The 15281-nt window shown below is 39.1% G+C and overlaps 1 protein-coding gene across 3 annotated transcripts in view; it reads right to left on the bottom strand.

Annotated features, from left to right (window-relative positions):
* Nucleotides 1-12985, bottom strand: part of LOC122552150 (pre-B-cell leukemia transcription factor 3-like) — a 593793-nt gene extending 580808 nt beyond the window's left edge. For 2 of the 3 annotated variants that reach the window (XM_043694653.1, XM_043694652.1), the window contains exons 1-2: nt 12359-12985; nt 6796-6869 (exon numbers count right to left, since the gene is read on the bottom strand). In XM_043694653.1, coding sequence (XP_043550588.1) covers nt 6796-6869; nt 12359-12537 — 253 coding nt within the window. In that variant the 5' untranslated portion in view covers nt 12538-12985. The remainder of the gene's footprint in view (nt 1-6795; nt 6870-12358) is intronic. The other variant, XM_043694655.1, reaches the window with a different exon arrangement.
* Between the last annotated feature and the right edge of the window lie 2296 nt (nt 12986-15281).

The raw sequence follows: 15281 nt of genomic DNA, 5'->3' as shown, positions 1-15281 counted from the left end.
TCCAGAGGTATGCTGTAATATTTTTGGAACAGGTTAAAAAAAAAACTTTGGCTCCTATAGGTGTGATCCAGCCCAGAGCTGCCCTAAATAAATATAGTTATTATTTGAAATACATATATATAGTAATGAATTGCAAGAGGAAAGTAAATATACTATAGACAAGTTTCCATATGATACAAACTGGTGGGAAGGGAAATGGTGAGCATGACACAATGATTATGGAAAGGGATATAGAAAGGTGGACAAAGATTTGGCAGATGGAATATCATGTGGGAAAATGTGAGGTTATCCATTTTTGCAGGAAAAATAGAGGAACCAAATATTACTTAAATGGAGAACAAATGTAGTTGGTGACAGAATAGAAGGCTCAAAGACAGAAGTGGGAAGTGGAGTGTGGACCCTGTGGAGATCAGAGAGGTGCTAAGTCAACATTTCTCATCAGTTTCACTCAGGAAAAGGAGAATATTGTTGAGGAGAAGAATGAGGTACGAGATATTAGACTAGAAAGGATCGAGATTAGTTACGAACAGGCGTTATCAATTCTGAAAGGACAGAAAGTAGACAAGTCCCGTGGGCCGGATGGGATTTATCCGAGAATTCTCTGGGAAGCTAGGGAGGAGATATCAGAGCCTTTGGCTTTGATATTTGAGTCGTCATTGTCTACAGGTTTGGTACCAGAGGACTGAAGGATTGCAAATTTTGTGCCCTTGTTCAAGAAGGGCAGTGAAGATGACCCAGGTAATTATAGACCAGTGAGCCTTACTTCTGTTTAGGAAAGATTTTGGAAAGGATTATAAGAGATAAGATTTATAATCATCCAGCAAGCAACAATTTGATTTCAGATAGTCAACATGGTTTCGTCAAGGGCAGGTCGTGTCTCACAAACCTCACTGAGTTTGTTGAGAAGGTGACCGAGCATGTAGATGAGGATAGGGCAGTTGACATGATATACATGGACTTCAATAAAGCCTTTGATAATGTTCCACATGGTAGGTTGTTGAAGAAAATGCAGAGGCATGGAATGGAGTGTGATTTAGCAGTTTGGATTAGAAACTGGTTTTCTGAAAGAAGGCAGCAAATGGTAGTTGATGGAAAATATTCAGTCTGGATTCCAGTTACTAGTGGTGCGCCACAAGGATCTGTGTTATGACCACTGCTGTTTGTCATTTTTATAAATGACTTAGACACAGGCATAGGTGGATGGATTAGTAAATTTGCAGATGACAATAAAGTCGGTGGAGTAGTGGACAGTGTGGAAGAATGTTACAGGTTGCAGGGGGACTTGGATAAACTGCAGAATTGGGCTGAGAGGTGACAAATGGAGTTCAATGCAGCTAAATGTGAGGTGATGCACTTTGTGAAGAATAATAGGAAGGCAGAGTACTGGGTAAATGGAAAGATTCTTGGTAGTGTGGATGTGCAGAGGGATCTTAGGAGTCCATGTACATAGATCACGGAAAGTTGCCACTTAATAGTAGCGCTATTAAGAAGGCATATGCTGTGTTAGGTATTATTGGTAGAGGGATTGAGTTCCAGAGCCGCAATATCATGCTGCAACTATACAAAATGCGGCCACACTTAGAATATTGTGTACAGTTCTGGTCCCCATATTTTGGGAAGGATGTGGAAGCATTGGAGAAGGTGCAGAGGAGATTTACCAGGATATTGTCTGGTCTGGGGGAAGGTCTTATGAGGAAAGGCTGAGAGACTTGAACCTGTCAAGAAGAAGGCTAAGAGGGGATTTGATAGAGATATACAAGATGATCAGAGGATTAGATAGGGTTGACAGTGAAAGTCTTTTTCCTAGGATGATGACATCAGCGTGTACAATGGGGCATAACTACAAATTGAGGGATGATAGATTTAGGACAGATGTCAGAGGCAGGTTCTTTACGCAGAGAGTGATAAGAGTGTGGAATGCCCTACCTGCTAATGTAGTCAACTCAGCCACAGTAGGGAGATTTAAACAATCCTTAGATAAGCACATGGATGATTTTGGGATAGTGTAGGGGGACGAGTGGAGAATAGTTCACAGGTCAGCGCAACATCGAGGGCTGAAGGGCCTGTTCTGCGCTGTACTGTTCTATATTCTATTTGAGAGCTCTTGCACTTGAATCACAAAAAGTTAGCATATACATTCAGCAGGTAATAGGGAAGGCAATCAGAATTGTAGAATATGGAAGAAGTCCTTTGACCCCTTGTGTCAAATGCAATGTTGATGCTTATTTCAGAGGGAGAAGAGTACAAAAACAGGGAGGATTACTAAACAAGACACTAGTCAAACCATAGCTGAAATATTGTAAACTCTCATGGTCTTCTTACCCAAATTGACAGGTATGACCTGTACATAAAGGCAGGATAAATCCAACTCAGCCAACTACCATCCCATCAGCCTACCCTCAATCATCAGTGAAGTGATTGAAGGTGTCACCAATGGTGCTATCAAGCAGCACCTACTCAGCATTAACAGCACAGTGATATCCAATTTGGGTTCCACCAGGGCTACTGGGCTCATGACCTCATTATAGCCTTGGTTCAAACATGGGCAAGAGAGCTGAATTTCAAAAGGTGAGCGGAGTGACAGACCTTGGCATCAAGGCTGAATTTGACCAAGTGTAACATCAAGAAGTTCCAGCAAAACTGGAAATCGGGTATCGGGGCAAATTCTCAATTGTTAGAGTAATACCTGACACATAGGAAGATGGTCATGGTTGTTGGAGGTCAATCATCTTAGGTCTAGGACATTTCTGCAGAAGTTTTTCAGGAACCAAGGTCCTAGGCCCAAACACCTTCAGCTGCTTCATCAATTACCTTCCCTCCATCATAAGGATGTGGGGATGATTATGGATGATTGCACAATGTTCAGCACCATTCGCGACTCCCCAGTTACTGAAGCAGTCCATGTTCAAATGCAACAAGATCTGGACAATCGCCAGGGTTGGCCAGACAAGTGGCAAATAACACACCATACAAATGCTAGGTAATAACCATCACCAATAACAGACAATCTAACCACAGCCCTTGGCTACCATCATGGAATTCCCCACTAACAACATCCTGGGGGTTATCGTTGACCAGAAGCTCAACTGGACTCACCACATTAACTTGCTCTTGGAGCTACTGTTTGAGGCTAGGAATACTGCAGCGAGTAACTCAGCTCCTCACTGCCCAGAGCTGTCCACCATCTACAAGGCACAAGTCAGAAGTGCGATGTAATACTTCCCACTTGCCTAGATGGGTACAACTCCAACAGTCAAGAAGTTTGACATCATCCAGGACAAAGCAGCCTGCTTGACTGGCACTACATCCACTCTCTTCAGCAATGACACTCAGTAGCAAATGTGTACGATCTACAAGACGCACTACAGACATTCACCAAAGGTCATCAAACAACACCTTCCAAAGTCATGACCACTTCCATCTGGAAGTACAAGGGCAGATGTATGGGAACACCACCACTTTTAGGTTCCCCTCCAAGTTCCTTACTATCCTGACTTGGAAATGTGTCGTCATGCTTTCAGTGTCATCGGGTCAAAATCTTGGCATTCCCTCCCTAATAACACGTGGGCCAACCCACAGCATGTGTTCAAGAAGGCAGCTAACCATCATCTTCTCAGGGGCAACTAGGGACAGGCAATAAATGGTAGCTAGCTAGTGATGCCCACATCGAACAAATGAATAAACATAAAGACAGACATACTAGCAGTGCAGAAAGTCCAGAGAATGTTCACCAACTTGATTCCAGGTATGAAAAGAGACTGTTTTATGAGAAAAGATTGAATAAACTCATTGGAGTTTAGGAAAATGAGAGATGGCTTTATTGAAATACATAACATCCTTGGGGGACTTCACAGGGTAGTTGCGGAAAAATTGTTTCCTTTTGTGGGAGAGTCTAGAACCAGAGGGCAGAATAAGGTGTCGCCTATTTAACACAGATGAGGAGAAATTTCTTCTAAGTCAGTAGTGAATCTGTGGAATTCTTTACCACAAGAAGCTGTCAAGGTTTGGTTGTTAAATAATTTCAAGACTGAGATACACTGATTTTTAATCAGTTAAGGAATCAATGGTTTGGGGATAAGGCAGAATAGTGACGATTATCTGATCAGCCACGTACTTAAATGGCACAGCAGACTCGATGGGCTGAGCGACCTCCTTCAGCTCCTACATCTTATGATCTTATCTAAAACTGTGTCGCTCAGTGACAAAATCTGGGATCTTTCTGGTTTTAATGATTCAATACCACAGTTGGAATTGTGTAGATTTGTCAGCATTCAAGAAAATAAAAAATAAGGTTGCCATTTTGAACAGAGACCATTCATTCAAACATTCTAATAAACCTCCTGCATAGTTCTAACATCTTTGGTTTTCCTTTTAGATTGCTAGGATCCCTTATTATCAATCTTATACAGCAGTACTGCTCAACATGCAAGTACACGCAACTTACTGTAAGACTTTTTAAAATCGCATGTGAATTCTGTGCTCACCAATGTGGTAGATATCAATGCCAGAAAATTGAGCACATTTTCTCCATCCATTTCCAGCATCAAGCATTCTTGATCTCTGTACAGTAACAGTGAAACTCTTTAACTTAGTTTGAATAGTGTGTCTTAGTTTCAAATTCAAATATACATGCCCTTCTGTTCCATAAACAGTTTTCCCACTTATACCAGCCATGAGCAAAATGCCAATTAGTGCAGAATAAAAGTTGCTGCTTACTGTACAATCAGCTTCGTCAGGAACTAGCTTCAAAACTATCGAAAACACATTTCACATCACATTCTTGCAGCAATCTGACACAGTGACAAGTAGTGAAAGGGACTAAAGTCCATCCATTGCATGAAACTTAATTCTCTTTTCAGGTTGAGAATCAGTTGAAACCAGCAGAAGAACATCAAAATGGTTAGAGAAATTATTTTAGTAAAGACGCTAACTACAAAAATATTCCTTGCACTAAAATAAAAAACTAACTGAGCTTTGCTTTGTCATGGCCAGCATTGGGATGACTTCGCACAGGCTGGCCACAACCCATTTTCAATTGAGCCAGTTAGGCTGAATAATAAAGACATGGATCACATCATATTCCATTCATCTGAAGGTTGGTTTTATATATATGATCAGTAAAAAATACTGTATGACACTGGAACTAAAAGACAATGGTAAAACTCTGAGATTTCCATTTCCTCCACCAGAATTTTTCAAAAATTTAGTATTGGTGAAACTATCAGATGTACAGATTTCCTGACGACTGCAAGCTGCCACAATTGAAGGTGATGCAACATTTCAGCAATTGTTCCAGCTTTTCAGTTTACTGATGAAGGTGTGGGAAAACTAAATCAGTTTGGTCCAGAATGTGTAATTTCTGCAGCAGAAAATCACTTATTTTGTTGTTTCATTTTATTAAACTAAATGCTTTTACTTCAAGACATCCGGTCGTATTTCACAGTGTACAAGTCTATTCCATACTGTAAATGACTAAATTCAAACATCTGAAAAAAATGAAATGAAGCAATGAGTAGCTCCAATACCATACTAATACAACACAGCAAAAATACAAAAAGCTACATATTGATTGAAATAAAGGCACATCCATATGTTTTGAAAACAAAAGAATTCCAGTCTGATATCATACCCAAATAGACTCTTGCAAAAAAAAAGAAATCACAAACTTTTACAGTTATTTCTGCAGTAGTCCTTACAAATCTCCTCATACAACTCATCAAGTATAGCATAAATTAATTTTCTGAGCCTAAGACATGCAGATCTCAGCTACATTTACCCCAAATTTTGCAATTTGTTGACATTCTTCCCAAAATAGGCTTTAGATTATACGTATTTAGGTTGAAGTGAGTTCACCTGAAACTCTCCTGCAAAAAATTCAAATGTGAATTGTGACCACATCTTTAGATATTTTTGACTGTAAATAAATGATTAATTCTCATTTTGTTTATTTTAGCAGCATAGTTAATCTATATTATTCTCAAATACTGTCTCAGATCACACTTCGTAAGATATGGAGAAAAATATTCGCCTCGAGGATAGCAGTTATTCTCTTTAAACCATTTTTTTTTAAAAAACCATGGTCTTTTAAACTCTTTAAACAACGCCTGAGAACAGCAATTCAACCGCCTTTATTTTGGCTCCAACCCCAAACTAATAAAAAAGACTTCTCCGTAGGCTCATTAACAATCTTTAGAACAGATAAAAGGCCCAAACTTTGTGAAGTGATTGCTAATCGTCAGATAATAAAAGGAAACGGGAATGCTTTTGTCTTGACATTTCTGCTGCTATTGTGCTCTTGCAAAGCTCTGCCATTTTCAGCCTACCAATGCTTTTCTGGGTTCCACTTTCACACGTAATCATTTTACTGAAATTTTACTATTGCCAACATATGAAAGATCTACACAATTTTATTTACACCATTCTCGTTTTTATATAAATCACAAAATGCGTGTAACTCAATTCAACATAATTAAATTCAGAAGCCAACAAACTGAAAGTCGCAGTAGCACTTTTGCTCAAAACATTACTTTTCCCGATTTCGTCAAAATCACGTCGTTTGAAAAAAAATAAACCAAAGCCAAGGAAGACAAACCAAGATAAACAGCGAAAAATGCCAGATATCTGCTAAAGGGGCCATAAGTGGTGGTTCCGCCCCACTCGGGTTGACATATAGCTGGCGCCTGTCCGCCCCGGACTGCCAGGTTCTGATCGTATTAACATGGCGAGTTAGGGAGGTTCTGTCTCTCTGACTCGCGCATTCAGAAATGACTTTAAGCGGATTTGCTTAGACTGTACCTGTCTTTTCTTTGATTTCGCATAAAACACTGAAGAGAGCCGGTTTCATCCTATGACAGTTTAACGCGTGTTTTCTGCAAAAGTAATTAAAAGCATGTTAGGATCTCTTCCTACAAAGGATGAGAACAGCAAACGCCGAGTTCCCATCAGGCAAAACAATCAGAATCCGCAATATTTGGAAGATCACCAATGTAAAACATTTAAACTCAAAATAACAAATAAGCTTTCCCAGACAGTGCAACTGACAGCGACTGGACCTGAAAACATTCAGCAACGACTGGAAATGGCTCCCAAATTTCGCTTATATCCAAAGACATTAAAACACCTTGGACTCTAGGTGAAAATAGATCATAACTCAACACACTCCAGGCAGGCAAGACTACAAAAATCTATAAATTTCAACAAAAGCTGCAGCGAGCGCACAATGAGAAGTGTTTAACTGCCTAAAGGTCATTGTTGCTCGGTGACAACCTATTAGAGACGCAAAACACACTATATTGGCACGGAGTTGTTCTACACTAAAATATTAAATACTTTAAATCTTTATTCGCGTTTCTTATTATCTTAAATTTCCAAGGATGTGGACCTCATTTACCGCCTATAAAAGGTTAGCTTGTTATTTTCAAACATTTTCATCTCGTCATTTAAGAGTTTCAAGTGTGTTAAATAAGTGGCAGCTAAGCTGATCCATTGCTTAAATCTATTTTCCTACATTACGGTCTACGTGTTCGTGTAGGTAACATTCGGGCTGAAGATCGCTACAGCGGTTTAGTAATTTTACACTAAATGAAAGACAATAGTTAAAACGTTTATAATAAAATTAAATCTTAGATGCGGGTTTGAAAGTTTAATACTCTGTAATCCAACTTTTTAATTCGCCACACATCTTTAAAAGTATTCATTTAAAAGATTTGTCTTAACTGCGTACCGTTAACACCTTGAGTACTGGGTTTGAAACCCCTGAAATGCAAAGATACTCTTAACCAATTGGGATGCTGAAAATTAAATATCTCAATATCAGGATTCACAATATTTTTGAAGCAGAAAGTCGATTTTTAACTATATACCCAAAATCATGACCCTTCAATTAGAATCATTTGCCTGGTCTTTTATTTATCAAATTTTGAACGAACATTTTTCCCATAATTGATATTGCGGTTAATATAAAATCCCAGTACTCAAGCCCCCTTTCAAACCACTGCAATGCCTATGTTACAATAGTTCACATCAGTTAGCCCGCAGTCGAGTTTCAAACGGGTGCAACGCGGGGCACGTTTGGAAACTGATAGAAGAACGCTTACTGTTTACTGAAATTTTAACTGAAACTGTTAGATAACTAACGAAAGAATCAAGTACTCTATACTATCAGGACATTAAAATTTCATAAAAGCAAATAATTTCTAAACCATAATTGTCAATTAAGTTTAATTAAATGCTTAAAATGCAATTCATTAGGAAGCAATTGTCTATACCTAAGGCAGCTCTCTTGCATAACTACAGAGAGAACAAAGAATTAAATCAGAAATACCAACATTTTCGCCAAAGCAAATGCAAAAACATAATGACATTTACTATCTAAAGAAAAGCAGTTTCTGGAGAGTTTGAAAAGATGCCAATCATAATTTCAATGCTTCTAATGGTATTTTACAGTTTTGAAATACTGTAGTTTGAAAGCGAAACAGGTCAGACAAAAAACACTATTTACGCTTTTTGTTTCTCTTCAGAATTTTCACCAAAGACAAAACTTTAAGTAAATTAGAAGCTAAACAACCTAACAACCTATTTCGACAGTCAAGCTCAAAAATTACACTGCAGCTGTAAACTAAAATAATCTTGAAATCGGCCAGATTGTAAATCTGCTATTTCCAATTGCAATGTACAAAACAACTTCTAAAAGTGAAAATACAGGAATATTCAAAACGTCTTCCACTGAAACTTCTTAAAATGTTGCAACTAAAGGTGCTTGCAGTAGATTATCATTTTGCAAGACCAATCACCTCAGGTCAGTTGTGCATCACTCGTAAATCTCGTGGATCTACAAACATCCTCAGACAACGAATGCAACAGTACAAAGAATGTCAGTGTAAATAAACATGATAGATATACAGATAAATAAACATTAATTAATAAATAAACAATCCCAGCCCCAAGGGGGTGACCAAGAAAGCTAGCTGGATATCACACACAAGTGCTCCGCTCAGTTGATTGAAGGAAAACAGTTGTCAGCCACTGAAACTGGCCTAGTATTTACTCATTATTGTTGTTTTCCGTAAGTTAAGCAATATTAAAGTGAAGATACTGAAAATAAATAAGATGAGCTGTGGTAATTATATAGAAATAGGCTGGTGCATTTTAAATTTCAAGGTGAATTCAGTATGAAACGGGACTAAGCAGATTTATGGTAAATTTATGATGCTCAAATACACATCAAAATTGAAATATTTAATTCCTACTACACTACCACAAATAATGCCGTTTCTTCAGCACATTTCAGTTTAAGTACTTCAGCCAAAATTCTTTAAATAATGTGTACTTGATAATTCTCGGTTATAAATACTTAATTACAATGTGGTGAGACCTCTAAGCAAAACAAAATCATTGCTATCATGGAAGGGATAAAAATCAAGCCAACATATGCTGAAATAGAAGAGGCTTGTGCCAAATCTTTTAGGATCTTTCATGATCTCAACATGCAGAATTCAAAATAATTTTCAATACAATGTAATCAGATCAAGACAAAAACTTGTTTTTCACACAAACACAAAAGCAAGATAAAGCAGATAATCTTAAATCAAGTCACATATATATGTTGTTTAAGCAATGAAGATAATACATCTAACAGCTTATGGCAAGAAATTAAATACCTTATTCAAACATAGCCAATCATATAGACAAATCCAGGGAAATATTACATTTAAAATTAATGTTATACACTCCAAATGAAAGATCTAAGAATTTCCTTTTCTTGCAAAAAAAAATGTCATTTTTGTTCAAGCGATATTTTATTGCTTAAGTACCTGAAATAAAGCAGGTCATTCAAAGAAGGTAACAGGAAACATAATCAACAATGTTTACATTTAAACCAATGTAAACAATCTAACTAGATACTACCCTAGAAATCAAGATAAATTCAGTCTGTGCCTTCCAAAAGCAATTGTAAAAAAAGTAAAATAATTGGTTTACGTTTACCAACTTGTTAAAAAAAACCTTTTGAAAACCTGAAATCCTATATTTACAGATTGATCTTAAGCCACAACACCATAGTTCACGATTTAGTCATAAAACTTACTTTAAAAATTAACCAGATTTGTAAATATTACAATACATCTGCTGGGTTAAGCCTGAGCTCAATATATTGTATAACATGGTTACATCTCATTAAATTAATTAGCTTTTAATAAATGACATTGTATATTTATAGCGTGGTAATACAACTCTCACTTTTCTAATGAAACAGAGTCAGAACAGTGGGTCTATGTCAAAGCTTCACTCATTTCACTTTGATCATAAGCTCCATTTCACTTCCCTTTCTCTAATCTCATAATCCATCCAGTCACAATGCTAATACTGACTGGCTTGATGACAAGTTAATGAATAGATTAATTATATGTTGATTAACATTTGTGATCAATTAATTAGTCTTTAAAAGTATATAGTCAACGGGCTTAAAGTGCAAAAAGAATTTATGGTTTCATTTGGTACCATTGTGCTCATTTATATCATTGTGCACTTATTATAAAATAGTACATTCCAATATGAACACAGACATAAATAGTGTTTTTCTAATAAAATGACCTAGCACTGCTATTCAAAAAAGCTCACTGGCAACTTTGTTTCTCTTACCTTAATTTAACTGATCCACCATTAAATCTATTTAACTTAATTTGAAATGAGTGGCAGTGACAGCATCAAATTTGGCATTTTGGACAACCTGCAATTTCGATGCACAAATCCACAATATAGCCAAAACCAAGAAAGATTATAACTACTTAATTATTCACAATTCATTTTCCTGCTGTTCATAACTGCCACAAAACACAGTGAGTGAAACAGAAAATGGGGGAAATATGCATCAGCAAACATATGTTTTAATGTATGGGGCTGAGCTAATTTAGTCAGGTGGTCCAAATTTCTTTCATATTCACATTACTTCTTCAAAACATTCAGCAATATGCTCAGAATGAAATGACATCAAAAGTAAAGATCTAAATCACTGTTTCACTATTGGAAAAATATACTTAAACACTAAGTGAAAAATAATTCATATATAAGAGTACAGCCAATGTAGATGATTTTTAAAGTAAGTTAAATTGTCATTATCTGTTCCAATAATCAGAAATATTAATGGCTGTTTCATTTCAGGCTGTAGAGGGCATCGAAAGGTTTGAGAGTACATAAGGACATTCCGTACAAAACTCAAAGCTAAATTCACTCCACCACAAAACCTTTCAATTTAACCAAAATAATCAGCTCACTGCAGTAAGCAACTTACTCAGTTTCTTCCAACTGCAAACAAATTACAGTTGCCAAGACTGCATCTTGAAGAAACTTTTTACTCTTGTTGTATTCACTTTCCTTCAATCCCTTGGGAATTCTGTACAAGCTACATTTTATCTGACAATCCATTTACTTGCAACTCCAAGCAATTTTTATATCACAAAACACTACCAATTGCTGAAGATACTGCTTGCCTGCTGCTATCTTCCTTCTCACTAACCCGTTAGACAATTTGATTAAAAGGTCAAAAGGTACATTAGTCAAATAGAAATTTAATTAGCATTTGGCTAAACATTTTAGTTATGGATCTAACTGCACCCAATAACCACCCCCTCCAAGCAATGTGAACATTTTAGTGCCCCTCTTTAATTAAAGGTGGATCTAAAATCACAATGAAAGCCGACATCATCCCTTCCACTCCTGTATAAGTGGGATAACTGGGATTTACTTTTGGTTATTATTTAGAAACTGGTTTTGATGTTGAAGGAGCCAAAAATGAGTCCCGAATGATAAATACAATAAATTGAAAGGGCTTTTCATTCACAAGCTTTTGGATATTGGTGGAGTAGGGATGGAGGGGACAGGCAGTATTAATGGAACCAGGTTTTTTTGTACAAAGCATAACTGCAACCATCTAAATGTAAATCATTGTGTGAAAGTCAGACTGCAAGGTCCTTCATGTTGGGGGTTGGGTGGTAATGATCTCTTTCATTCCTCACTCAGAAAATAAAGTGATCGTGGAATTAACAGCAAATACAGATTTCTGCAAAAAATGCAGCTTTGACCAGCACACGCACATACAACAAAGTAGAATGGATAAAAGTTGAAACCCGACTTAAAGGATTGAGGAAGCAAACTTTCTTATTTTGTTTCTAGGGGGATGCTGTTTTGATTTCGGGTGGCTTGGCGGAGTGAGGTTGGAGAGAGAAGAGAATGTGGATTTATTTGTGTGATGTATGCTTGTTTAAACTGGCTCCTAAAGTTGGAAAGGCGGCGGTGGGGAGTGGTAGGGAGAACAAGGCTGTGGGAGAGAAGGGGATGGGGTGTGAAAAGAGTGTGTACTGACCTGGCCTGAGCCTCGTCCAGGCTCTGGTCAGTGATGGTCATGATCTGCTGCAGGATGTCTCCGATGTCTTGTTTCCGTCCCTCGGGGTCGCCTCCGTCCGCCTGAGAATGAGGAGGGAGCGAGTGTACCGCCAGAGCCACCCCGGGGTGAGGCTGCAGCAGCCGGGACTGGTCCTCCATCACACACCGGCCACAAAAATGAAAAAAAATTCTCTCACACGCGCGCACACACACACACAAAAGACCCTGACTGAGTGGCCCGATGGAGTGAAGAGGGAGAGAAGGGAAATGGAATAAATAATTTGAAAAAAAAATTAAAAACTCTGCTCCCTTCTTGAGATGTCACTGGTCTTTTTGTTTTAAATCCAGTCAAATATGATCTTTTTTTTCTCCCTCTCTCTTTCTTTCTTAGTAATAAATCGGACCTCCTCCGGGGGCTGACTCGCCCAACACCAAGTCGAACGTTGCAGCGATTTGAATTTTAACCGTCGCCGCCACGACTCGACAACCCCCTCCCTCTCGCTCGTTCGCTCGCGACTGTTTTGACGGCACTCGAACTGCAGCTGGAGAGAGGGTGAAAAGAGAGAGAGAAAGATGCGCTCCAGCGCCTCCCTGTCCCCGACACCCCTCACATTCTCTCACCCCATTGGTCAATCCGTTGCTACGAGTGACGGCCCGAATGCTTTCCCACCCCTCTCTCCCCCCTCTCCATTGGATGGTTCCGCCGGGCTCGGCTTTGATGGACAGCTTATCCACAGACTCGTGCACAGGTGGGTTGGTTGTGGGAGGAGAGGATTTTGGGGGAGGGGAAGAGAAGGGATGACTGTTTTTGTCCGCCCCTTCACCCTGACCCAAGCCCCGCCCTTCCCACGCCTTCCTCCCCAAAGGCCCGCACTTCCTCCTCCCACCCTCACGCACGCATACAGCCGGCGCGCTACGCTGATTGACAGCGGGCTCGCTGCTAGGAGACGGGCGGCGTGAGCCTGTCTAGTCCGCCGGGATTGGCGGTCGCCTCGTGATGATCCACCCCCTCTTGCATAGCCTCTGGTGGGCTTGATGCCTTCCAAACTGAGTGAGTGGCAGGTTGAGAGAATGTGTGGGGGTTTGAGTGATGGTTTATGAAAAATAAGCTTTTGACTGACGTGTGCATATTTTAGTGACAAAATGAGACAGAAGAGTTTTATTAATTTAAAGCTAGCAATTGGCAGAGAATATTATCGAGTCAGAATGGAAAGAGGCTGTTGAGCTTATGTGTTATCACTGGCCGTCAAATAATCTTTTTCTTGTCTACTTGTGATGGGTACTCCCTTACCTTGTGACCCCTCCTAAATGCATACTTTTCAAGATTAAATTCCATTTGCCGCTATTCGATATGGTCCTCTAATGTAAAGCAATCTTCACTAACACCAATGTTCATGACATCACATCTAGAAAGGGAATTAACTACTTTAATCTAAATCTTAATCTACTTAAATCCCATTTTTGAGCACGTGGCCCAAAGCCTTATAGCCAGTTATCTTAACGAACCTCTTCTGAAGTGCTTGACAAGTGCTTGGGGCAGGTGGAACTTGACCCTGGAATCTTCAGGCCCAGGGCTAGGTGCACTACCACTGAACCAAGAGACCTAGCCAATAGACGTGTATGCAATAGCATTTCAAGTGCTCATCCAAATAGTTCTTAACTATCTCAAAATAATGTGGGTGGCATGGTGGCACAGTGGTTAGCACTGCTGCCTCAGCGCCAGAGACCTGGGTTCAATTCCTTGCCTCAGACGACTGACTGTGTGGAGTTTGCACATTCTCCCTGTGTCTGCATGGGTTTCCTCTGGGTGCTCCAGTTTCCTCCCACAATCCAAAAATGTGCAGGTTAGGCTAATTGGCCATAGTGTTAGGTGTAGGGGAATGGATCTGGGTGGGTTGTGCTTCAGCAGATCGGTGTGGACTTGTTGGGCTGAAGGGCCTGTTTCCACACTGTAAGTAATCTTATCCCATCCTTTAGGCCATGCATTCCAGACACCCACAACCCTCTAAGTGAAGAAAGTTGATAAATCGCCTCTATCTTTGCCTTAAAATTTTCCTCCCAGCTTATTTAAAACTCTATCTACCCAGACTCTGCACCTCAGAACTTTGTATACCTCAATCAGATCTCCCCTCAGCCTTCTCTGCTCCATGGAAAACAACTCCAGCTTACTTAATCTCTCTTCATAGTTCAAGACAGCTATTATACGTACAAGTTATTTTTTTCTTTGCGGACTTACTCCTATTTGCAGCATATATCTGTGAGAATGTTTAGATAGATGACCAGTTAAATATACATACATGTGTCTGCATGAGAAATCATTCTCTTTCTAAAGATAGAATCACCAACCCTGGTCAGTCAGATAATATAGTTGCAACATTTCAAGGTATTAGTAATTGAGGCAGCAGTTGTCTTAGTTCTAAAGGCACCAGGTGTAAAACTGCTGCCAAAATATACAGATTGCAATAGTGGACACAGATCAGACATTCGTGGTCTATACAAACTAAACCACTGAGCTGTTCTCATCTAGCTACATAAACCAATCCCAGCATAGCCACATATGTCAGTCACTATTCAAATGGACTCCTTCGAATAAATCACCTGTCACTGATCTATATTCCATTTAGATAATGCCACTGCATCTCGTCTGCTGCGAAAAAAGACAAACACAGATTATATGTTACATTCAGTTTTCCCCTTCAATCTTGGTGCATGAATGTCTGAAAGGGGAGTTTCTATTACAGGTTGTTTGGCTTTCACTGTTATCTTCCTTGAGCGGCCTATTTTAATTATCATAATGTTGATGCAGTAAGTGGGTTGTGAAAGGATTCACTGAAAATGAAAGGAGAGACACACATAATTGCTGAGGAGTATGTTACCAGAAGAGTGCTGTTATGCATGCAAGT

The sequence above is a fragment of the Chiloscyllium plagiosum genome, chromosome 8 (genome assembly GCF_004010195.1).
Source record: "Chiloscyllium plagiosum isolate BGI_BamShark_2017 chromosome 8, ASM401019v2, whole genome shotgun sequence".
In the NCBI taxonomy this organism is placed as follows: Eukaryota; Metazoa; Chordata; class Chondrichthyes; order Orectolobiformes; family Hemiscylliidae; genus Chiloscyllium; species Chiloscyllium plagiosum.
This window is presented reverse-complemented; position numbering and strand designations above follow the sequence as displayed.